General features: G+C 52.7%; 1 protein-coding gene across 2 annotated transcripts in view; it reads right to left on the minus strand.

The window, feature by feature from the left end:
* MGAT5B (alpha-1,6-mannosylglycoprotein 6-beta-N-acetylglucosaminyltransferase B) overlaps nucleotides 1-23,457 on the minus strand; it is a 67,045-nt gene that overhangs the window by 7,760 nt on the left and 35,828 nt on the right. The window contains exons 9-13 of one of the 2 annotated variants that reach the window (XM_035026392.1): nucleotides 13,425-13,556; nucleotides 11,932-12,065; nucleotides 7,490-7,620; nucleotides 7,029-7,034; nucleotides 289-444 (exon numbers count right to left, since the gene is read on the minus strand). In XM_035026392.1, coding sequence (XP_034882283.1) covers nucleotides 289-444; nucleotides 7,029-7,034; nucleotides 7,490-7,620; nucleotides 11,932-12,065; nucleotides 13,425-13,556 — 559 coding nt within the window. The remainder of the gene's footprint in view (nucleotides 1-288; nucleotides 445-7,028; nucleotides 7,035-7,489; nucleotides 7,621-11,931; nucleotides 12,066-13,424; nucleotides 13,557-23,457) is intronic. The other variant, XM_035026391.1, reaches the window with a different exon arrangement.

Consider the following 23,457-nt stretch of genomic DNA (forward strand, 5'->3'; position numbering starts at 1 on the left):
TGGTACTGAGGGGTGAGGAGGGAAGCCCGCTTCCTCTTCCCCACTGCTGAGCCTCACTTTGCTGGCCCTGCCCAGGTCCCTCCTGGGTGAGCACCCCCAGCTCTGCCCCGAGCTCTGCCCCGGCCCCAGGAGGCCTGGACGTGAGGTTCAAGGTAGCAGAGCATGCTGGGGCAGGTCTACACGTGGAAGGGGCCACCAGCCACGGTGGCAGGCCTGGGGGCACGTAGGGTGACCTCCTCGGCATCTGTGGCCAGACTGGGGTGAGGACGGTGAGGGCGTGGGGCTCACCTTGGCCTTGCGTAGCAGCTGCTGGAACTCGGGCTGTGGCAAGAGGCCGTGGTTCTTCACGAAGGCTGGGACCTCAGGGGGCCGCCGGCTCTCATAGTACACAGTGCCGTGGATCTCCATGTACTTGTTCAGGACGCCCAGGAACTTCTCCTTCCCCTGGAAGAGGAGGGGTGCAGATGGGAGCCTCGCCCCAACTGTGGAAGGCAGAGCTGTCCGTGGAAACACCCCTGGTCTGGAAGTCAGAAAATGTGGGGCCGGTCTTAGGTTGGCCTTCAACCAGCTGTGTGACCCTGGGCAAGGCCCCTCCCCTCTCTGGTCCTCATTTTCTTCATCTGTGACTTGCAGAGGTTGGACTAGACTATTTTTAGCCATGGAACTGTTTTCTTTGCAAAGAATGCCTATCCCCATTCCCACATTTAAATGCACCCAAATGAAGTTGCTCCGCCTCCCTGAACCGCTGGTGATCTCCAAGGCCACCTGAGGAGCTGGGGGGCCAAGATCATCTCATCCATCCATCCATCCATCCATCCATCCATCCCTCCATCCTTCCATACATGTGTGTGTCCACCCCTCCATCCATCTGTCCATTCATCCCCTCCTTCCATCTAGCCACTCATCCCTTCTCTCTCTCTCTCCCCTTCCCTCCATCCATGTAGCACATTTTTATTGAGCACTTGCTGTGTGTTGGCACTGAGCTCACTGCTGGGAGCCCAGCTGGGACAAGACAGAGCCCTTGTCTTTAAGGAGGACACCTGTGAGCGAAAACCCCCAAACTAGCAAAGGCTCAGCCCCTCCAGACTCCAGTCCCACATCCAGGCTCTGCTTTCTGCCCAGCCCAAGGGAGCTGGAAACAGGCCCAGCCTCAGGGGAAGGGGACAATGGGAGACAGAGCATAGATGAATAGATAACAGCTCTGCCCCTGGGCACCCATCTGACCCCATGGCCAGAGCCCTGAGCCAGGAGCTGTGGTCAGTGTAGGACCTCATTAGGGGTAAGCATGGGGTCTGCCACTGGGTTCTACTTCTTGGGGGCTTTTGAGACTCACAGGAGAGAGGAAGGGATACGCTGACAAGAAAGAAACTTCAAGATCACAGAGAAGGCTGGGGCAGGGAGCGGTTTTTTTCAGGGAGGGCTAGTCCCCAGCAGGCTAACAGGTCAGAAGAAAAGAAGCCAGGTTCTCCACGTCCTGCTGGCTAGCCATGAGGTCGGACAACAAGGAGCTTTGGCCCAGGTTCAGTCTGTAAACCACAGCTCTTGAAGAATATTATCAATGGACATCAAAATAATTAATAATTCACGTTTTGAAACTCCAACGGTATAACTTTTCCTAAGGAGGCCTTCCTCTTTGGGTAACGGTCTCCTGGGTAATGCACATCAGCCCTGCCTCTGAGAACAACCAGGAAAGACAGGGAAATATAAAAATTTCTGTGAAGGTAGTGAAAATCTAACAAAGCATGCAGAATTAGAAGGCCAAGATCTGGAAGAAGGGAAGGAGATCGTGGAGGCCAGTGCTGGGGTCAGTGTCCCCCCCGGGGGCACCTGCCGATTCCAGGGTCAGCATCAAGGAACCTGAGCAGAGCTTCTGGTCGCCTTGTACAGCCAGAGGACAAGTGAGAGTTCAGGGTCTGCCAAGGGGGGACCCTGATAGAAACTCCACACTGGGGGTTAGAACTCTGAGGAATTACACGCTGGAAGAAAAAGGGTGGGCCAGACCTAGAGAAGCCCCTGCAGAGGCTGAGTCCGTGTTTTTGTGTGTGTGGGAGGGGGTGTCTTTTTTTTAAGTTTTATCTATTTATTTTAGAGAGAGAGTGAGTGAGAGCACAAGCAGGAGGGGCAGAGGGAGAGAGAATCTCAAGCAGTCTCTGCACTGAGCACAGAGCCTGACATGGGGCTGGATCCCAGGACCCTGAGAACAGGACCTGAGCCAAAACCAAGAGACAGATGCTTGACTGATGGAGCCACTCAGTCGCCCCAGGGGCTGAATCCATTTTAAATGGTCTCAAATCTTATCATTGATTAAGGTAATCCAAGATTGCTGGAGCCCCAACCACAAGCTAAGAGTAAAAGTAAAATCCTCTCTGGAAGAAGAGGGCATCATCCCCAAACTATTTTTACAATTTTTTATATTCATTTTCCAGAACTCCAAAACAAAACAAAAAACAATGAAATCCCAATCAAAATCCCAGCAGGCTTAGAAGAAACAACTTTGAAAAAGAAGAAAGCAGACAGATTTATATTACCTGATTTCAAGACTTACGGTAAAACTACAGTAATCAAGGCGGTGTGCTATTGGCATCCAGAAAGAACAATGCAATAGAACAGAGTCCAGAAATAGACCCACACACGCATGGTCAATTGATTTTTGACAAAGGTGCAAAGACATTTCGGTGGAGAAAGGATAGTTTTTTCAACAGACAGCCATGGAACGTTGCATATCCACATGCAAGAAAGGGAAAGAATTACAACTTCAATCTGTACTTCATATCATATATAAAAGTTAATTCAAAATGGACCATAGATTTAAATGTAATACTATAAAACTTACAGAAGAAAGCACAGGAGAAAAATCCTTAGTGACCTTGGGTCAGGCAAAGATTTCTTAGATACAACACCAGAAGCATAATCCATAAAACACCGGACTTCATTAAAATGAAGAACTTTGCTCTTTGAACAATGCTACTGAGAGAAAGACAAGCCACAGAGAGAAAATATTTGCCAAGCATATATTTGATATAAGGCTGATATTCAGAATGTGTACAAAACTCTAACAACTCAATAATAAGAAAACAAACAACCCAATTCTTTAAATGGGCAAACATTTTGAAAAGACACTTTACCCCAAAAAAGATATTGAGAAGACAAATAAGCACACAAAAATATCTTTGCCATCATTAGTCATAGGGAACTACAAGTTGAAACCCTAAGATACCATTGCACATTTGTAGGATGGCTCAAGTTGAAAAGACGGACCATGCAAGTATTGATGACTTTGTAATGGAACTGGAACTCTCATACATCGCTGGTAGAATCGTAAAATAGTACGACCACTTTTCCTAAAATGTTAAACCTAGTTCTACCATATGATCCAGCCATTCCATGCCTAGGTATTTACCCAAGAGAAATGAAAGCATATGTCTGTACAAATGTTTGTACATGAATGTTCATAACAGCTTTATTTGTAACGGCCAAATACTGGTAACAACCCCAATGTCCACTAACAGGTGAACAGATAAAAAAGGTGTGGTGGAATACAATGGAATTCCATGCAATGGAGTAACTATTCAGCCATAAAAAGGAATCAACAATTGATACGTGCAATGACATGGAGGAATCTTGAAATAATTATACGCTGAGAAAATCCAGACAAAAAAAATAAGTATATACCATGAGTCCATTTATATAAAATTATAGAAAATGAAAACTAATCTGTGGTGACAGAAAGCAGATCATGGGCTGTCTGGCAGGGAGGAGGAGAGAGGTGGGAAGAAGGGAACCTGGGCACGGTGGATGCATCATCCTGACTGTGGAGATGCCTTCACAGGTAAATATATATGTCAGAATGTATAAATTATATATTTGAAACATGTGTAGTATACTGCATGTCAATTATACCCCAGTAAAGCCTGTTAAAAATAGATTTTTAAAGAAAAAATTTAAACACCGTGATTTTTAGAAAAATCAGGTACACGACAATATGATTAAAACCCAAGAGACAAAGGGGCGCCTGGATGGCTCAGTTGGTTGAGTAGCTGACTCTTGGTTTCTGCTCAGGTCATGATCTCGGGGTCGGGAGATTGAGCCCTATGTCAGGCTCCGCACTCAGCAGGGACTCTGCTTGTGGATTCTCTCTTCCTCTCTCTCTGCTCTTCACCGAGCTTGCTCGCACACTCTCTCTCTCTAATAAATAAATAAATCTTAAAAAAAAAAAAAACACCCAAGAGACACAGACAATAAAAACAGACCTGTAGGAGATCTAGAAGATGGAATTACCAGATACAGACTTCAAGATAAATCTGCTGAATGTAGTCAAGGAAATAGAAGATAAGGTTTGAAACCAAATGGAAGTGCTCGAAGTAAGAACTCTAGTGGCTGAAATTAAGAACTGAATGGACAGGTTTCACAGCAGATTGGACCCAGCTGAAGAGAGAATTCGTTTAGTGAAAGAACAAAAGAAAACATCCAGACTGAAGCACAGAGGAAGGGTGGAAATCACAGAAAAGAATGTAAGAGACAAGGGGATATGTTGGAGTCTAATGTATGCAGAAATAGAGTCTGAGAAGCACAGGAGAGAGACTGGAGCAGAAGCAATACTTAGATACTAACTGAAAATTTTCTAAGACTAATGACAGATCAAACCACAGATTCAAAAAGATCTACAAACACCATGTAGGATAAGTCCAGAGAAAACCACTCGGAGGCACATCATAGTAAGTCTACTCAAAACTAAACACACAGAGGTCTTAAAAGTGAGCAGAGAAAGAAGACAAATTATCTTTAAAGGAACAAGGCTCCCAGAAGCCAGAAGACAATAGAGTCTTTTCAGAACACTGAAAGAAAGTAACAGCCAAGCTAGAATTCTCTACACAGCAAAATATCCACTAAGAATAAGAGTGAAGTAAGGGCATTCTCGGGAAATCAAAATAAAATGAGACTACACAAGCTGGGGGGAGGTAATTAAAGCATTTTAAGGTTCTTTTATTGTCCAATAAAAGGGAAAGGTATTGATTTATATGAGACTTTGATAAGTCAAGGATGCATGGTGCCATCTTTATTGCGGCCACTATAAGACTAGGAGGCAGTATAATGAGTCAGCTATCAGGGGGTGAATTTCAAAGTACAGATCAGTGTGAAAGAAGGCATAAGAGGGAACAGAACATGGAACAGGCAAGAAAAAGAAATAGAGATCAGCTGGTGAAATGGTAGATTCCAAGCCAAATACATCAGATATCACACTAAATGTAAAAGGACTACATAGTGTAAAACTAATAAATAGGCTCACAGAAGAAAAATCAAACCGAGAAAGTAAAGTGTGGAAAGAATGCCTCCACGCCCCCATCAACATCAGCTTCCTTATCCCATCACTGGAGGCCACTGTTGTGGACAGTTTCTTGTGTACCTTCTCAGACCTTTTATGCATTCAAATCGTATTTACATTTTCCTTAAAACACATGCACAAATGGGTTCATGTTATATATACTGTTCAGCAACCTTTTTTTACCCATACACACGTATGTATGTATGTGTGTAGGCATGTGTATGCGTGTATATACCCATATAGGCATGTGTCTGTGCGTACATGCATATATCTGAACTTTAAGTTTCACAAAACAATATTTATTCTCGGGGCTCCTGGCTGGCTCAGTTTGTGGAGTGTGCAACTCTCAATCTCGGGGTTGTGAGTTCGCGCCTCATGTTGGGTATAGAGATTACATAAGAAAAATAAAATCTTAAAAACAATATTTATTCTTAATACATATAAGGTCTTCTGATATATCTTCTGATATTCTATTTCATTTTAAAAGGCTAACTGAGACTAAGTTAGAAAAAGACAAATACGACACGATCCCACTTATATGTGGAATCTAAAAGAGTGGAACTCATAGAAACAGAGTAGAATGGTGGTCACCAGGGGCTCGGGGTGTGAAAATGGGGAGAGGTTGGTCAAAGGGACAAACTTTCAGTTGTATGAAGAGTAAGTTCAGGGATCTAATGAGCAGCATGGTGATTGTGGTTAATGGTACTGTATTGTACACTTGTAATTTGCCAAGAGATTAACAGATCTTCAGTGGTCTCACCACACACACGCATGCACGTGCACGCACGCAGAAACACACAGATGACTATGTGAAGTGATGCTGTGTTAAGCAGCTTGATCATGGTGCTCAATTCACAATATATATGTATATTGAACCATCATGCCGTCCACCTTAAGAATACATCATTTTCCCCTGTCAACTATACCTCAGTAAAGCTGAGGAGAAAAAACCCAGAGCTCTGAGCTAGTTTCACCTGCCGAACAAAAAGCATCCCAAATCCCCCTCAGATGGCCCTTCTGATGTCTGGCCTGTTTCCTCCAGTGGCAAGGGTGAGTCTGCCTCTCTCCCATCCCCCAATCCTGCCCCCTGGGCCACACACTCTCATAAAATAGCACCCAGGCCTGAGCCTCAAGGCCTGCTTTCTGGGGACCCAGAACAAGACAAGCCTCCTTGGCACAAAATTCACCCAAACGCTCGCCCGGATCCCAGCTGCTGCCCCCATGAGGACCTCCGTCATCCAGCCCCTTCCACTTCTGGCTCTGGGCTGCATCGGTCCCAGGATGCGCCCCTCAGCCTCTTCATCCGGCCACCTCCGACTTCCTCCAGTCGCAAAGACCAGAGCGAAGATGTCTTTTTTTGGAAGCACTTTCTCTGAGGTCTCTTGCAGAACAGCGTTGCTCCCGGCTATCACAGAGGCGCCTGAGCTAGAGAGAAAGCCTTTCTCTTCCCAGACTTCATAACCTCTCATTCTCTTGGGGCAGTTCCTTAGCAGTGTTTTCTGGTAAAAGCAGACGCACTCCATACCACCCCCTTCCCCAGCACCCTGGGCTCCCGTGGCAGCCTGCTCCTTTCGCATCACATGAGAATGACCTCCCATCCCTCCCCCTGCACCCTGCGGGGTCAAGGGACTTGAGAGCATCCCCGGGGACACCCTACTGAGAGCAGAGGGGAGCAGGCGGAGCGCACGGTGAGCAGGCACCCTACCTGGAGCTGCCTCATTGCCAGGAGGGCACAGAGAAAAGAGGAGAGAGAACAGGTCAGTGAGCAGTGAACACACAACCTCCCACACGGGGATCACTTCTCCAGGGACCCCACCCTGAGGATGGGGTTCTAATCCTTAGCCTCTCCTGCCTTCTGCACTGCCTCCCATGACTCAGAGGCCCCAAGTCTAGCCTAAGCCCCCTTGCCAGGCTCACAGTGTTTATCGATGTGGTCCTAGGGAGGGTGGCGGGTTAGGTCACAGTCCTTGATAAAGGACATCTGGGTTTGTTGCAGAGTGGGACGCTGCAGGGGCAGGTGAGCAGCCCCCAGGCTGGGTATTTTCAGTGACAGTTAGGGACCTCTCTTTTCTGACTCATCATTGGGGGACATTTCAGCATCCAGAGCCAGGGGTGGTGGACAGAGCCAAATCCTAGACGTGGGAGTCCCCGGGAGGCTGTGCTTACCTTCCAGATACTCGCTTCCTTGCCGTACACCACGGCCATGTTACTGGCCTTGCTGCCTTTGATGAGCTGCTTCTCCGTCTCGTTGAGCTCCTCGGACACGAAACCCATGAAGGAGTTGTCCGGGGTGTGAGCTACAGCGAGACCACAGGGTCAGGACGGGGGCTGCTACCCAGCCCGCACTGCACCCCGGGTCTACCTGGACTGGCCCCCTCGGAGGGGGCCCCGTTTGACAGGGATGGGGACAGGGGGCTGGTGGAGGAGGGGGAAGAGAACCCATCAGTGTCCCAGCCCCGGGCGTCTCCTTCTCCCAAAGACTGCCACAAAGCCTGGAGCAGAGGGAAGGCCTGGTCCCCTTGCTTGTTTGCAAACAGGCACAGTCAGGACCCTGCTCCGGTCAGAGTCCTCCCTCCCTGGTCAGAGTCCTCCCTCCCCAGTTGGCTCTGGCCCAAGGCTTTGGCTCCTCCCCTTTCTCTCACCGCCAACACCCATCAGCAGAGCCTGTTACCCCGGTGGGATTTCCTCCATCACGGCGGCCCCAGCCCGGGGACCACCCTCTCTGTCCTGGGCCCCTGTGACTTGCTGCCTGCCCCCATTTCTGCCATTTTCTTGGCCTTGCCTTTTCTCCTGAGCAATCCTTTAAAATTAGGTCAGACCAGATTCCTCTGCACAAAAGCCTGCAGTGGCCCCCAAAACCAAGGTCCCTACAACAGTCTACAGGATCTGCCCCCACTGCCCCCTTGACAGCTTCTCTTACTCCCTCCTGAGACCCTGCTGGGTACACTCCTTCTGCGGACACGCTTTGCTTCCAGGGCCCTGCCAAGAGGTCCTCCCTGGCCCTGGTCACTCTCTGCCCCTTACCTGCACTCACTGACCAGACATGATATTACATATCTAATTGATCGTTTATTGGTGTCAGAATATAAGCCCCATGAGGGCAGGGCCTCTGATTCGCTCACTTCTGTGTCCCCAGCACCTGGGAGAGCCTGGCGCACCGGCTCATGAATGCGTGGATACATCCTTCCTTTCCTGCCTCCAGGTTTTTGCCCCTGCTGTTCCCTCTGCCTGGAGTGCTCTCCTCCCTTTCCTTGGATGAGAAAATTCTCTGCATGGGGTCCGGTGCCCTCCCTCTGTGGCTCCACCCCTGTGGTTCTGTCTCTGCTACAGTACAGCTCACACTGGCTAGATGGGGAAGCAGGTCTGCTCATGAATTCCTTCCTGGACTTGGCCTATTGTTAAAACTGGCAAGACCTACTCAACTGTCCCCAGAACCCAGCGCACAGGGAGCAGGGAATGTGTCTTAGCTCGTCCTCCTATTCCTCAGCCATGCTAATTAGCTCTGTCTGCCACCATACACCTGCCGTAGGTTTGCAAGGCACAGGGTCCCTCCCATCTGTGTACAGGACCTTGAAGAGAGTGTTGAACCCAGTGAAATCTACTCTGCCCTCCTGGGTCGGGGAGGCTGTGCGGAGTAGGCTGGCAGAAGCCACATGTCCTTGATTTCCCAGAACAGCCCTGATGCCAAATACCCAATCCCTTATTTCAGATGCATGTTTTCACATTTTAGCCTTTCTGAACTTGAGATGTATATACCTCAATCAAATGCATAGATTAACATAGTATTTCCACCCACAAAAAGTCATCATCAATATCTGGAACATCGTAGGAGAAATGAAGGTTTCCTGCCTAAGTGCCCCAGGAAGCTCACGGATTCTTGGGTCTGAAAGACCAACTGTAAGGATGGGCCTTTGCTGACCGCAAAACAAAATGATCATTCTTCTAGAGCTTCAGGAGCATAAGAAGGGCCTGGAGACCTGGAGTTACTTCTGATTGTCAGGGTGTGGGCAGCTCTCCTGTTTCAGGAGGCTCTGCCCAGGCTGGGGAGTGGCCCCAGGGGGGCAGACCCGACCCTCCCTCACCTGTTTGCCTGCCCAGCCCCCTTCCCTCCCTCCCTGCTGGCTCCCGCTTGGCAAGGCCTCCCTATTCACCGAGGTGAAGAATCCCTCATTCTACCAACTCTGTCCAGCTAACTAAACTAGTGGGTGTGGGACAGGGAAATATCCAATCAATTAAAATAACAGGGACCATCAAGGAAAGAGCTCCCAGCTCTCTGGGCAAAGGTGAGGCTGGAAGAGGCAGCCACCCTCCCACTTAGCTCACTGGGGAAACCACCTGGCTAGATGGGGAAATAGGTCTGCTCATGAATTCCTTCCTGGACTTGATATATCATTAAAACTGGCAAGCCTCTCTCTTCCTTTTTTGTTCTCAGTTTCTTTAATTTATTCAATCAATTAACACTTTCTGAGGACCTTGATAGGCTCCAGGGAGATAAGGATAAATCAATCAGTGGCCCCCTTTTGAGTGGTTCATAATCTATCAGGGAGGAATAAATGTATAAGCAAATAACTCTAATATACTTCAACGTACACTTTTATAGAATTGGATTTAAAAGGTATAAAAATAGAGATGAAGGAGCAACAGCAGATGAGGGAATCGGTGAAAGTGGCAGTAAATAAAGGAGATATTTGGGTTGGGGTTTTAGAGGATGAGTAGAAGTTTGCCAGGTTTGAAACTCCACATCCAGTGGGCCCTACCCCATGTAAGGCTCATTTTCTCCGTGTAGATTATTGCAGAAGCCTCTTAACCCCTCTCCTGCTTCTCCCTCCTCTACCACTGCCCCTTTGGCCATCTGCAATCTCCCAGAATAATGTGCCTCAAAAACCTTTCTCTTGGGGTGCCTGCGTGGCTCAGTCAGTTGGGCATCCAACTCTTGATTTCGGCTCAGGTTGTGATCTCGGGGTCATGAGATCGAGTCCCACGTCAGGTTCCACGCTCAGCATGGAGTCTCTTTGTCCCTCTCTCTCTGCTCCTCCCCCCGCCTCTCAAATAGATAAATAAAATCTTAAAAAACAAACAAACAAAAAAACCACCTTTTTCTCCATGACATTCCCAGGCTCAGGAATCTACAGTGATTCTTGAATTACGGTATTTGGCATAAATTCAGCAACAGGTGCCCCCCCCGCCCCCAGATCCTCCATGTCCCTCCTGCCAGCCTCAGAGCTTGATGCTTCCCTTGCAAGTGAGCTAACTGCCCAAGCTCTGTGCCCACCTCTGCTCTCTGTTACCATGGATGCTGCTTCCGCAGCCTGGGGCATCCCCACCACGACCCCCACCTCCTTCCCTCCACAGTCCGGTCCCAGAGAGCCATGTGACCTCAGTCCTCTGGGCCTCAGTTCCCTCCTCTGGGCTCCGAAGAACCTGCCTACCTCCCCAACCTTCTGGAATCCAATCAAGCCATTACTTATGTGTCTAGAAATTGCATCTGCCTCTAATACTTCCTAGAACCTGGAGAGTAAGACAAAAAAGGACCAAAGAGGTGCACTAATTTGACAGGCTAAATAAAGACCAGATACTTTACTTCTGAGCAAGTTCCTCGGAACCCTGCTCAGTTGGCTCTTAGTTTAGATACATCCTAACAAAAGGTGCTTATCTGGCTTTCTGACCCAGAGCCTTCAAAGAGCCACAAATCAGATGTGCAAGACGCTGCTGGAGGCAGATACACTGACGACAATTAGATGTGACAGCTGATAGCCTCCCAACGAGGAGAAAAAGCACCACATCAAACAGTGACAGGCGAAGGGGCAAGGGCACCTGGCTCCGCACACCTCTGCCGTCCCCAAAGGGCAGGCTCTTGCTCCACAGAGAGAGCGAGAATTGCCCCTTAGTTGTCAAGAAAGGATCAAATTATTTTCAGCACACTGCACGTAAGGGGGCAAGTCAGTGAATATATATATTTTAGAGTCTCATTAAAAATAGCTAAAGCTCAGCTCTAAATGGCATGCCTTGCCTGACGCCCATCGTCAGAAAGTTCCCACAGGGGCTCCAGCCCCCAGCCTCACTTCCCATTATCCCCAGTGTTGGAGCCTACTGGAGCTCGTGCATATCCAGAACCTTCCAGTTCTTTCCACATGTCTTCACTTCATCTGTTCCCTCCACTGAGAAGAGCCTGCCCGTCCTGCCCCTTTGTCACCCCCTAAAGTTCTCCAGTGTACTTCTGGCCTCTCTTTCTACAAGATCACTGAATCCTCTTTGTTCTGGAATGTGCGCTCAGCAGCTCTCTGAGAGCGGCGTGTGATGCTGGAGGCAAAGGCCACGTCCTCCATGTTGGAAAGGTCGCCACATTTCTCCTAAGCCAGGCTGGAAGCCCCACCCAGTCTGCTCCCCAGACACCACAAGAGACTTCCTCTCTGGCTCATACATTCTCGAAGGGCAAACCAGGTTTTCCTGGAGCGGGCAGGTGCATGGGCCTGCCCCACTCCCACACCAGCCCGGAAAGGAAAGCCAGGGAGGGACGAGACCCTGCCTCCTTGCGTGCACCCCTGCGAACCATGAGGAAGCCCCATCTGCCCCTGACCCCACCCGTGTCCTGCGGCTGGGACACTCACGGAACATGGTCATGAACTGCTTGGGGTTGAGGTTCCAGTAGCCCCAGTTGGTCCGGTAGCCGTGCAGAGTGGCGTACTCCTCATGGTTATATGCGGGTTCTGTCCCGAAGGTGTCAATGACCCGGATTCGGCACCTGCTCCCCGCCCCGGGGGTGGGTGTACAAGGAACCAGGGTCAGCAGCCTCTCGTGTCTCTCTGGGCTGGGTTGCCCCAGCTTGGGTGCCGGCACCAGCCACTGGCCGGGCACGGCAGTGTGTGGTCAGAGCTGGGGCCCAGACATTACCTAGCTGTGTGACCACAGGCAAGGGCCTTAACCTCTCTGGGTCAGCTTCACCATCTGTCAAGTGAGGATGACAACAGCCCAGCTGTCTCGGAGTTGTGTGGCTATGCCTGAACCATGGGCCACTCGCTCAGAAACTTAGTTATTATGGGGGCCCCAAGAGAGCCTAGGAGGGGGAGCACTGCCTGGAGTGGGGGTCCCTCCCCGCTGTAGGATTTGCACTTTCCTGAGCAGGCAGCAGCAGTAATTTGTGTTCACAGCCCCCCGACACCCCCAAGATGCCACTGGCCTATCTGGGCTGCGATGCAGAAGGGCGGGGCCCTGGGGGACCCACCACTGCCCCAGGCCCATCTTTGGGAAGGCAGTGCTTTGAAGTGTCTTCTGCAAAGCAAGCTTGGCCACCTTCGATGCACCTCCCAGCTGGGCAGAGGCTCTGTCGCCGCCTCAAAACCTCCCCTTCCAACCGTCCCACCCCCCGGGGCGTGGGCACCTGAAGGAAACGGCGGAGACTCAGACAGCGCCCCCCAAGGAGCTTCCTCCTCACCCCACAACCTTCCCGGTGACCCAGAATTGTCCACAGACTGCTGAGGTCGGCACTATTCCCCCAGAGAAGGGGCAGGGGGCGGGAGGCGGGAGGCGGAGGCACCGAGTGCATGAAGAACCCGCATTAATAATAAAAGCAATAACACCGCCTGTCACTTTTTTTTCCTAATAAAATCATGTGGAATAGTCAATGGGACTGGAGCAAATATAATAAATGGCAGGGCTCTCTGTGCTAAATTAAACCCCGTATCCTGCTGGCTGCAGAGACTGGGAGAGATGGCACTGGCCTTCCTCCAGACCCAGGGAGGTGGGGTGGAGGGAGGGAGGAGGAGGGGTGCTGGGCCCCCCCAAGCCGAGGTCACACCCCAGTTGAGTGTCCCATTCCTTTCCCCCCTGCCATTCCCCTGCACCCCCCGATCCAGATAACCTCTGAGCCCCACCCCAGGCTGCCCTGCAGCAGAGAGGCACTGAAGTGACTCCCACTCTGAGTTAGCCGGGAGGCAGAGCCCAGAGTAATGGGGGAGGGGGAAACAGAGGAAGAGCGAGCCTTCCCCCCACCACAGGACCCGGGACAAGGCGGTTCCCCCACCCTGGGGACTAGCCGGCAGGGGGCGAGGGGAGGCCTCCTCTGGGGCACGGGGTGGGGCACCACCCGCCTGCACCCTCTTACCGGTACTTCTTGAAGGACAGTCCCATGTGCTGCTTCATCTGCTGCAGGCCGTGGTAGTCAGTGTAGATGAGGTCGAAAGGCAGGGGCATGGTGAGCGGGCAGTTCCCCCGGCCTGGCGGCACCCCTAAGTTACTGAGAGAAGAGTCCTTCAGAGTCTGAGCCCCAAGAGGGACCCACAGGCAGCAGAAACCCACCTTCCCAACCAGCCTTGCATCTGGGGCACCTGGAGCCCCCTCAGTTCTTATAGCCCAGGATAAACATGGGGGAGGGGGCACTGTAAAGGAACTCGAGGTTGGCACATGAGCGCTGGCAGACTTGGAAAGCAAGTGAACGGGGTGGCCATGTCCAGTTGTGTAGGTTTTTCACTGCACAAGAGACTCCAGTGAGAGGAAGTAGGACTGAGATCCAGCCTGGGCTAGCTTGCCAAGCTGTGCCCCTGGCCTGGGCTACCCACCAGGTAGAAAGAGCACCTTTTGTTAATTTGCATAAATGTGTTCCCTGCAGGGCTGTGTCCACCCAGAGGGGGCACCTTTATCTAGCGTTTGCAAATTGCCATAAATGCTCGCTATTGTCCTTAGTGCAGCTTCAGTGTTTGGAGCAGAAAGCCCTGCCTCAGGAGACATAATTCTGCTCTGCTGACTGGCTTGTGGCCCACGGAGATGCCCAGCCCTGCCCCACAAGGTCAGCCTACCTGCCAGATCATGTACACAACGGTTTTCCTCTGGTGACCCAGTGCCAGAGCCTTTGGGTCAACTCTCTGGAGCCTAGCAGACCTGGTCACAGCTGCCAGGGTAAATTCCTTTGCCTGGGACCCCCTGCCCACCATCCAGGAGCCCCGGCTTGGCCTGACAACCCACCCATCTGAGGGGATGAGGAGGCATTTAGCTTGCCCATTCAGTAAGTCTGTCCTGAGCCCCTGAGCCAGGCAGGGAGTAGAAAAGCGCCCCTTTCTTTGGGGACCCCACAGCAGCCACCCACCTCCCCGGAATTCCCGTCTCCCTTGGATTCGTGGTCCAGACGGCTGTGCTGGAAGGGGTCCAGAAGACCTCCCAGTGAGCCCCTTCAGGATCCATGTGAAGAGCAGACTCAGGGCAGGTGAAGAGCTCTGACAAGGTCACTGGCTCATCAACGGCAAAGGGCCACGATGGATGAGCTCCCTGGGTCACAGCTCGGGCTCCTGGAACCCGTTCAAGCAGGTGGAAAAGTACCAGCCTGGACGTCTTTGCGCTCTGTTTGCTCATGTTCTGCACATCACCATCAGAAGCTGGGGAGGGGGGCACTGCGTGCACTGTCCCCCGAGCACACCGCCAGAAGTTTATGGTAACCAGATGACAAGGCCATGATGGAAAGATGTCAGGGGAGGCTGCGGGTGACATGTGATGGGGATGGAGGCATCAGGGGTCAGCCGTGCCCTGCAGAGAAGGGCAGCAAGAGGGGAGGGGCTGTCCCTGTGCCTGCTCCCCACTAGCCAATGCACCCCAGCCTCACCCAGCTCCCCCCGCCAGGTTAGAACATTGGCTGCTCAGTACCAAGAGGAAAATGCAAAAACCTAATAACCAGTGTCTCCTATTTCTTATCTACATAGGGAACAGTGACCAAGGGCTCCCTCCCCCACTCGTCCAGCTCCCATGCGTCCCCTCTGTCCAACCAGACCACCACACAGGATGCTCAAAAACAGGACATCTAAGGCAGGGGAGGCTTCGTGAGCCTTCTTCCATGGAAATACCCAGAAAGCAAATGAGAATGAGCACAGACCGCAGGGGTCTGGAGCCATCATAGGAAACGGCTCCCACAGCCTGGAGACCTCATGAAATATTTGGTGGTATTTTTAAGTGCGGAGCAGATTCTGCCTTCTACTCTGTAGGACATCCCTACATCCCTCTTCAAGCATGGGCTTTCTCTCACCCCCACAAACTCCTCCGATAAGACAGATGCCCCCACAAAGAAGCAACATCTTTGCTCTGGGCCACAGAAGCTCTAGGAATAGACAATCCTCTTCCCCACCTCCCTCCACTCAATGCAGAGCCACGGGCAGAAGGACAAAATGATGATCCCGCTGTCACTTCTCTGCAGAAACCAGGAAGGTGGTGGCTGCCCCTCCCACAGGGACCTGGGGCCTGGGAAAATTGACTAACATTCCTGGAAGTATCAGCTGTGGGTGGGTCCACTTGCGACCACTTATACAGCAACAGGACTACTGTCCCACGTTACATTCCTGGTTGGTTTCCAGGCCACGTGCCCCTCTGTGGCCAGGTGTGGTGCCAACAAAGCCATGCAGGCTTCCTCCCGTTGCCCCATTACTGCCCACAGCCCTGGCCTCTGCCCCAAACCCAGGACCACTAAGAGGCCAGATGAGCCGCTCTCCCCTGGGGGGAAGACTCCGCCCTGACGTTCTAAGGCACCTGCCATCATCTTCGTCATCCTGGGGGCTAAAATGTTGAACACAGGAACCATTCTACAGGCTTTCGGTTTATTAATTCATTCAATCCTTTCATCTGGGCAGCCACCCTATGAGATCAGACCCATTCTTATCCTGCTCTCCTCTTTAGAGATGAGGAAACGGGGAGGGTTGGCAATTTACCCAGGATTGCACAGCCAGGAAGCCGTGGAGCTGGGACTGGAACCCAGGCAGTTGGGCTCCGGAGCCCACATTGCCGCCCGCTAAGCTCTCCTGCCTCCCCGGGCCGGCCAGGTGGCAGACAGTAGGACAGCGGATGGCGGGACCTCAGTGCCATCCCTGAAATCTGAGCCCCGGCTGCCAGCAGAGATTGGGCTCCAGTCCCAGTTCCCTGGGGTTAGGAGGACTCATAAACCTCCTGGAGTTTCATCTTTCTTCTCAGCAACAAATAAAAATGGCTCCGCCACAGGGTTCCTGGTAGGATCGACTGAGGAGGTGAGGCGAGTGAAAGTCCCACTAATTATCATTTCCTCTCGTCATACGTTCTGCCTTCTGAACTTCTGGGCCCGGCCACTCCTTCCTGACCCCCAGACACCACCTGCGCACCCCGCCCCCCCCACTTAAGGCCCTGTCATTTCTCACCTTGAATCTTGAGATAATATCCTCTCTGCTCTGTGCCCCTCCAGTCTTGTCTCTTTTCTAGAGAGATTTTCCACAATGTAAACCTGGTTCTAATCCCTCCCAGAAGACTTCTCACCTCCTGGTCCTTGCCTCCTCCTCCTCCAGGAAGCCCTCCTCAGACCCCTGGGCAGAGAGATGCACAGCCCCTGTGCTCCCCCACCGCTTGCTACAACCCCTCCCCTGCACCGTCCAGAGTCACCTCCTCACCACCGGGGCCCATGAGGACAGGGGCCAGGGCATCTTTGAAAGCCCAGAGCCAGGACAGGACCTGGACCAACACGCACCTGCTGTGTTCAGGAATGAATGAGCAAACCAGCGAATCCGGTGAACCCCCTTAGGAAGAACTGGTTTAAAGGCTGAAGATGTGGCCAAGGAAAGCATATCCGGAGAGAGACAGCAGGTGGGGGATGCTCAAGGCTGATGGGTGTCTCGGCTCTTGGCTCTTCGCAGGGGTGGAGGGGGCTCTCCTAGAAACCTCGGGACAGGGACACCAGTGGCCCTGCATGCCCTACAAAGCCATCCCACAGGAAGGACAGGAGGAGACAGAAACTGGCCCAGAGACTGCGGGTACCCCTCCCAGGGGGAGTTAATGAGGGGCCGCCCGGGGCTCCCAGCCCTAGAAAACAAGGGTTTTCCATTTAAAGCGACTTCAGTGGAGAGAAGTGTCGGCAGCTGCCTCATCCCTCTGGTCACAGGGCCTCGGAGCCCGCCCGGGGGACAGCGCAGAGGGGCGGCCACGGGGAAGGGGCTGTCTTCCATCGCTTGTAATTTCAGGTCGCTTTTACAGGCAATTTTACGCTAAGTGGTTGGTCAGAGCAGTGACATGAGCTGAAAAACGCCGGGTCCAGACAACCTTCGGCCAAAGGTGCCCACGGAGCCGCCGCTATAAACATCTACCTTCCACGCTGACGCCTCGAAAGGCCCCTGTCTAGACGGTTTCTTTTTTTTTTTTTAAAGATTTTATTTATTTGACAGAGAGAGACACAGCGAGAGAGGGAACACAAGTAGGGGGAGTGGGAGAGAGAGAAGCAGGCTTCCCGCGGAGCAGGGAGCCCGATGCAGGGCTCGATCCCAGGACCCTGGGATCAGGACCTGAGCCGAAGGCAGATGCCTAACCGACTGAGCCACCCAGGCGCCCCCGGTTTCTTCTTTCCACTGCCAAGTTCCTCATTCCCCTTCAGACTCTTCGCCCAGGGCTGTGTCTCCCCAGCCCCAGCGCACCGTGGGGCCACAGGGTGGGTGAGTCTGGTAGGGAGAGACAGCAGCTCCCAGGGCGGGGGCCTCCCACGCATCCACCCAGCGCCGCCCACTACCCTACACCACGCTTGGGAAGGACGGGGGAGTCGACATGGAATTGCCAAGCTGGGTGGCCGGAATGCATCTCTAAATGTCCCCAGGCCCCCTGCATGGGAGCCGGAATTCAGGACGAAAGGGGTGGGGGAAGGGGTGACCTCCGGAAACCGTGCTTTTCTACAGCTCGCCTGGCTATCATGGGGCCCCCACACCCAACCCAAATTAATCCACCTGTAAGAGCCACCCTGTGGCGGGGAGCAATGGGGAGTTAGTGTTTAATGGGGACAGAGTTCCAGTCTGGGAGGATGAGAACGTCCTGGAGAGGGATGGCAGAGTGATGGTTGCATAACCTCGTGAAGGTACTTAATACCACTGAACCGTACACTTAAAAATGGTCAGGAGAGTAAATCTGGTTATGTGTATTTGACTATAAATGTTTTAAAAAGCCAAACTATTCACACGCAGGGGCCTGTGCCCAGCCCCACAAGGATATGCCGTGTCCCCATCTTCTCTAGCACCCCTGGACTCCCAGCAGGCCATAATGTAGGGGCACAGCACATATCCAAAGAAGGGGAGACTCAGTTACTCTTTGCTAAAAGATCAAAAGGTAGGATGGGTAGATGGAACAAGGAGGCAGGGGAAACAACAGTCTATGATCAATTAAAAAAAAAAAAATCCTCAGGGCGCCTGGGTGGCTCAGTGGGTTGAATGTCCGACTCTTGATTTCGGCTCAGGTCATGATCTCAGGGTCATGGGATGGAGCCCTGCAATGGGCTCTGCACTCAGTCGGGAGTCTGCTGGAGATTCTCCCTCTGCCCCTCCCCCTGCTCTCTCTCTCTAAGATAAATAAATAAATCTTTAAAAAAAAAAAAATCCTCAGCTGGGAATTGAAATGCTGAGTTCTGGCACAATGAAAATCACTCCTGGGCTCCAGCACAAACTTGCTGGGTGGCCTTGCCCAGACGTTAGATTGTTCTGGTGTCCGCCTCCACTCCCATAATATGACGCTCGGACGGATCTCCACGGTCCCTTCCAGGCTAAAAATTCTCTGGTTTTATTTCTTCCTGTGCCTTTGGTCTGTGGCTAGAAATAATCTCTCCAGGTAGCGTTCAAATTCTGGAACAAATTATTCTCTCTCTTCCTCCCTCTCTTCTCTGTGTGGGAAGGACCTAATTAAACAGGATTCTCACAAAGTGCTCGGAGATGCTTGGCTCCAGGTGCTAAGTGCACGCAGGGAACTTCTGCTTTTCTAGACCCATCTCATTGCTGGGAGCATACTGGCGGGGGCAGCCCAGGACTTTTTGGCCTGTTATCCCTCTGACCCCATCCAGCACCCGTTTCCTGAGCACTGTGAAATTGCCCCCGTCTCTCTCCCGTGGCCTGTTTCTGGAGCAGGCCACTGCCTCTGCCCAAGGTCAAAGGGGGCAGAAAGAAAGGGCCCCAGAGACTTAACCGGCCATCTAAGGAACCGCTCTGGAAGGGAAGCCAGGATCACCAAAGAGAAAGGAGTTCTATTGTCCTGCAGTATTTTCTTCTCTTGCCCAGGATGCACCCTCGCTCTCGAGCACCCAGGCAGCCAGAATGTGCGCCTTAGTCAAAGGGCAACAGGAAGCAAGGGCCGGAGGCTTCGAAAAGGGAAACGCAGGGAGCAGCATCCCTCCCACCCTACGCAGCCTGCACCGGGACCAGTGTCCAAAGCTGACACTTTCTTCCCCAGCATTCCTTCCTACGATGTAAACTCGGGGCTAAGAATAGGGCCGCGGCTCCCGGGAGAGCTAGATGAAAGCACAGACTCCCTCCAGCTCCCAGCGCCACGAGGATGTGGTCAGAGGAATAGGAACACATCCCTTTGGCTGTTCCCTGCCTCCTTCCTTGCAGACAGGCCCCAATTCACATAACGAATGTCCAGTGAAGGCTGAGCGCAAAGCAAGCTTTTCTCATCTAAGCTATGCCTTAAAGGTAGCAGGACCGTGCAGGTTATAATCGAGATAGCTGATGGCTCCCGATGCCCAGGCCAGCCTGGAGGTGCTGCCTCGTCACTCCCCACTGTGGGAGACATGGGTTGAAGGAGAGACGCAGCCCTGGGATGCTGGACGCGTACTTTGGGGGACCTGGGGTCCACAGGGGGAAAGCTGAGGAAAGATGGGTCTGGCTCCCAGGAAAAGGCCCTTTCACCAAAGCCCCTTTAGGAGTTCAGAGAAGGCTGGAAGGAGCCCTGGGGCTCATGTGTACCACCTTATGCTTCTGCCAGCTTCCCCGGGAATAAACAAACCCCAGGCCAGTCCATCTGGGGCTGAGCAACGGGGCTTTGCCCATTCTAGGGGGGGCTTCAGGCTCCAGGAAGCCCGTCCCACTGTCCACCTACCTGTTCTCCAGCCGCTGCCTGACAAGATCTCCCCTTTCTCTGTACTTGGTGGGGAGAGAACACTGGACCCCACCTCCCTCTGTGAGAACCCATAGCCCCCAGGCCTTGAAGAGAGGCTCATGCTTCCTCCCAGAAACAAATCCCCCCTCGCTACCCTTCCCTCAAGAGCCTCAGAAGACAGCCTGCACCTCATTTCTTACCTCATTCCCCGCAGTCCTCCCTCCCCACCCCGGGTCTCCTTTAAATGTCTCTCCCTCTGCAGCCCTCTGGCCCTGGTGTGGACCAGGAGCACTCAGTGGGGAGGCTCCAGGACGAGCGTCTGGCGGCACCGGAGGGTCTGCAGGGGCTGATCCGGCACCTTGAGCCTTGGAGTCTTGGTGGGAAAAGGGGCCGCAGCCTCTGCACCCCATGGTACGGATAAGACGCAGCTGGAGGGATGCCCCACACCCGGCTCTGGCAGCTCTGGCACCAGGTCGGAGCTGGGAAAGGTGACTCGGCCACTGCATCGGTGCAGTCATGTTTTTTGGCCAATGTCAAGGCTTGGTCAGACTTGTAAGAAACAGATTCCCACTCCCTGTGGCTCAGTGCCGCAAGGAGTGGGAGGCGAGGGGGCACCCTAGCAAGGACATGCCTCTCCTGGACTCTGAGAGGGGATGAAGGGCGGGGGCCAGCGTGGCTCAGGGCCCCACAGCAGAGGTTCCCCACCTTCCATGGCGTTCAGCCGCGCAGACCCCAATGCCACTACACAGGAGATTAAAACGCCTCCTTGGAATCCAAGGAAGGAAAAGGACAAAGGAGAGGGAACAGAGTTTCTTTAGCATAAATTAAGCATTTGCCTCTCATGCCACTGTTGGAATGTGTGGCTGGAATGTGGAGAAACAGCCGATGTTTACAGGAGTCTGTAAAGTGCCAAACATGCTAGATGGGCTGGCCCTCCCTTTTTCTCATCTATGTACTTTATATGTTATAAAATGTTTCAAGCATCCAGAAAATTATAGGAAATAATACAATGATATAATGAATACCCTGCATTCCCACTTCCCAGCCGTGTCAAGTCTTAACATTTTGCCATTATTTGGTTCAAATCTTTTTTTTCCCCCCCAGGGATAACACACTACAAATCTGGGTGGAACCCTGGGGTGTGTCTGTCTTGTCCACTGTCCTCATGCTCCCCATCCTCCACCTCACTCCCTGCAGATACTGGGCACCCCCGCCCCATGGGGCTCTCTCCCCCATCCTCCTGGGGCTGTCCTCTGGGGCCGCTATCCCCCCCCCATATCTTCAGCTGCTCCCTTCTCGGGCTCCTTGGCAAGAGCATGTAAAATGCCTGCGCTCTCCCACCTTCAAAGGTAAACAAGCCTACCTTCTGCTATGGGGTGAACTGTGTTCCCCCAAAGATGTTGAAGTCCTAACCCCAGCACCTGGGAGTGTGACCTCCTTTGGAAAGAAGGTCTTTGCAGATGGTGAGGTTAGGATGAGGTCATTTGGGGTGGGTCCTAATCCAGTATGGGGGTGTCCCTATGAGAGGGGAATTGGACACAGAGACAGACACACAGGGGGCAGGCAGTGTGAAGGCACAGGAGGCAGCCACCCACGGCCACCAGAAGCTAGGAGAGGCCTGGTGCCCGCAGGGTCCCCTCACAGCCGGAGCAGCCAGCCCACCTGCGCAGCAAGGCAGGCGTCTGGCGTCCACAGCCCTGAGGCAATAAACCACCCGACCTCGTGCACTTCGTTTTGGTGGCCCCAGGAAACTCACGCCCCTCCCTGCGCTCTGCCATCGCCTGCCTCCGGGGCTCTGCTCCCCTCACAGCCGGGCTCCCCAAAGAGGCCGAGGCCTCTCATCGCCCTTGCTGCTAACTCACCAGCCTTCCCCTCAGCCTACAGCCCACCCATCTCTGGCGTGTGTCCCCGCAACTCAACCAAGATGGGTCTTTCTAGGGTCAACAATGACTTCCACGTGGCCAAATTTGCTGGGCAATTTTCAGCCCCCTTCTTACTTCTGGTGAGCAACTGACATCACTGGCCACACCCTCCTTCTAGAAGCATCTTCTCCATCGGTGCCCCTGGCTCCAAGCCCTCCTGGCCACTCCCCAGTCTCCTCTGCTGGCACCTCTTTCTCCAAGAGGCCTTTCGCTGTTGCCCTTCCTTAAGGCTTTGCTCTCAGGCCTTCCCATCGCTTGGCAAATTAATGACACTTGTGTTCAGTGACGCCACCTGCCAACGTGCTGTCTCCATTCTGAGCAGCGGGCCCCTCACCAGCTAATTCGGCGGCTGTCTGAACACACGAATTCCAAGTCTTCCCTGGGTGCTGGTCTCAGAGAATGGCACCGCCGTCTGCCATCCACCGGTGGCTGCTTTGAGCCGGCTAGCTTGCCCTGGTTCAGGCCAGTCCGAGCCAGTCCAAGCCAGTGGCACCGTGAGGCCTGCCCACCTGGCTCTCAGAGGGTTGGGCTGCGCGCAAGGACAGGGATGTGGTCCCTGCCTCCCTCAGTCTCCAGGGACCCTCCCCAGTATTTCCCTGGGACAAACAACAACATTGATCAAATCAAAAGGCCAGAAGACTGATTTCTACCGGGTCGCCCGAGCTGATGGCCAAGAGTCTTCCCTCCTCGTCCTCCTATTTAAACATTCTCCTCTCAAGCTTTCATCATTTGCCAGTTAAGTCAACTAATTTTCTACTAAACCCAATTTCACTCATGGATGGAGGAAGAGCTCAGTAATTTTTCCTCATGCCATGTACTATTAATGGTGCTTGAAATTATGCAAATAAAATTAATGAGCACCACAGATTCTGGCCAGGCAGGAAGAGAAAGGCTTAATTTAAAATGCCCACTGTGGATGGGGCATTCACCAGGACCGAGTAGGGGTGCAGCCCACAGGGGTTCTGGCCCCGCCTCCCCTTCCCACGCCCCCTGCAGCCCCGCCCCCCTGCAGTCCTGTCACTGAGCGTATTGTTCTCTCCCTGGAAACATCCTGCCGCAAAGCCAGATGTGGACTCCGTGCATTGCCCCAAACATCACTCCAGTGAGTTTGTTAATTAAAACACCAAAACACGAGGAACAGAGAAAAGTGGCTCATCCGTCCAGACTTGTTGCTTAGTCAGTGGCCAAGACATCTGCCGTGAACATCTGTGACAAATCACAGCACACATCCAAGTGGCAGCATCTCTGTCCCGCTGCCTTCCCCTGAACAGGTCATTTAGCCAGACCAGTGTCACAGAAGCCACGCTGTGACTCCGAATTGGGCTCGCCTTCACATCTCATTGACTTACCTTCCAGTTAACCTGGTGCTGCCCG

Source organism: Mirounga leonina, unplaced genomic scaffold, assembly GCF_011800145.1.
Source record: "Mirounga leonina isolate KUSES-001 unplaced genomic scaffold, KU_Mleo_1.0 Mir_197, whole genome shotgun sequence".
Classification (NCBI taxonomy): domain Eukaryota; kingdom Metazoa; phylum Chordata; class Mammalia; order Carnivora; family Phocidae; genus Mirounga; species Mirounga leonina.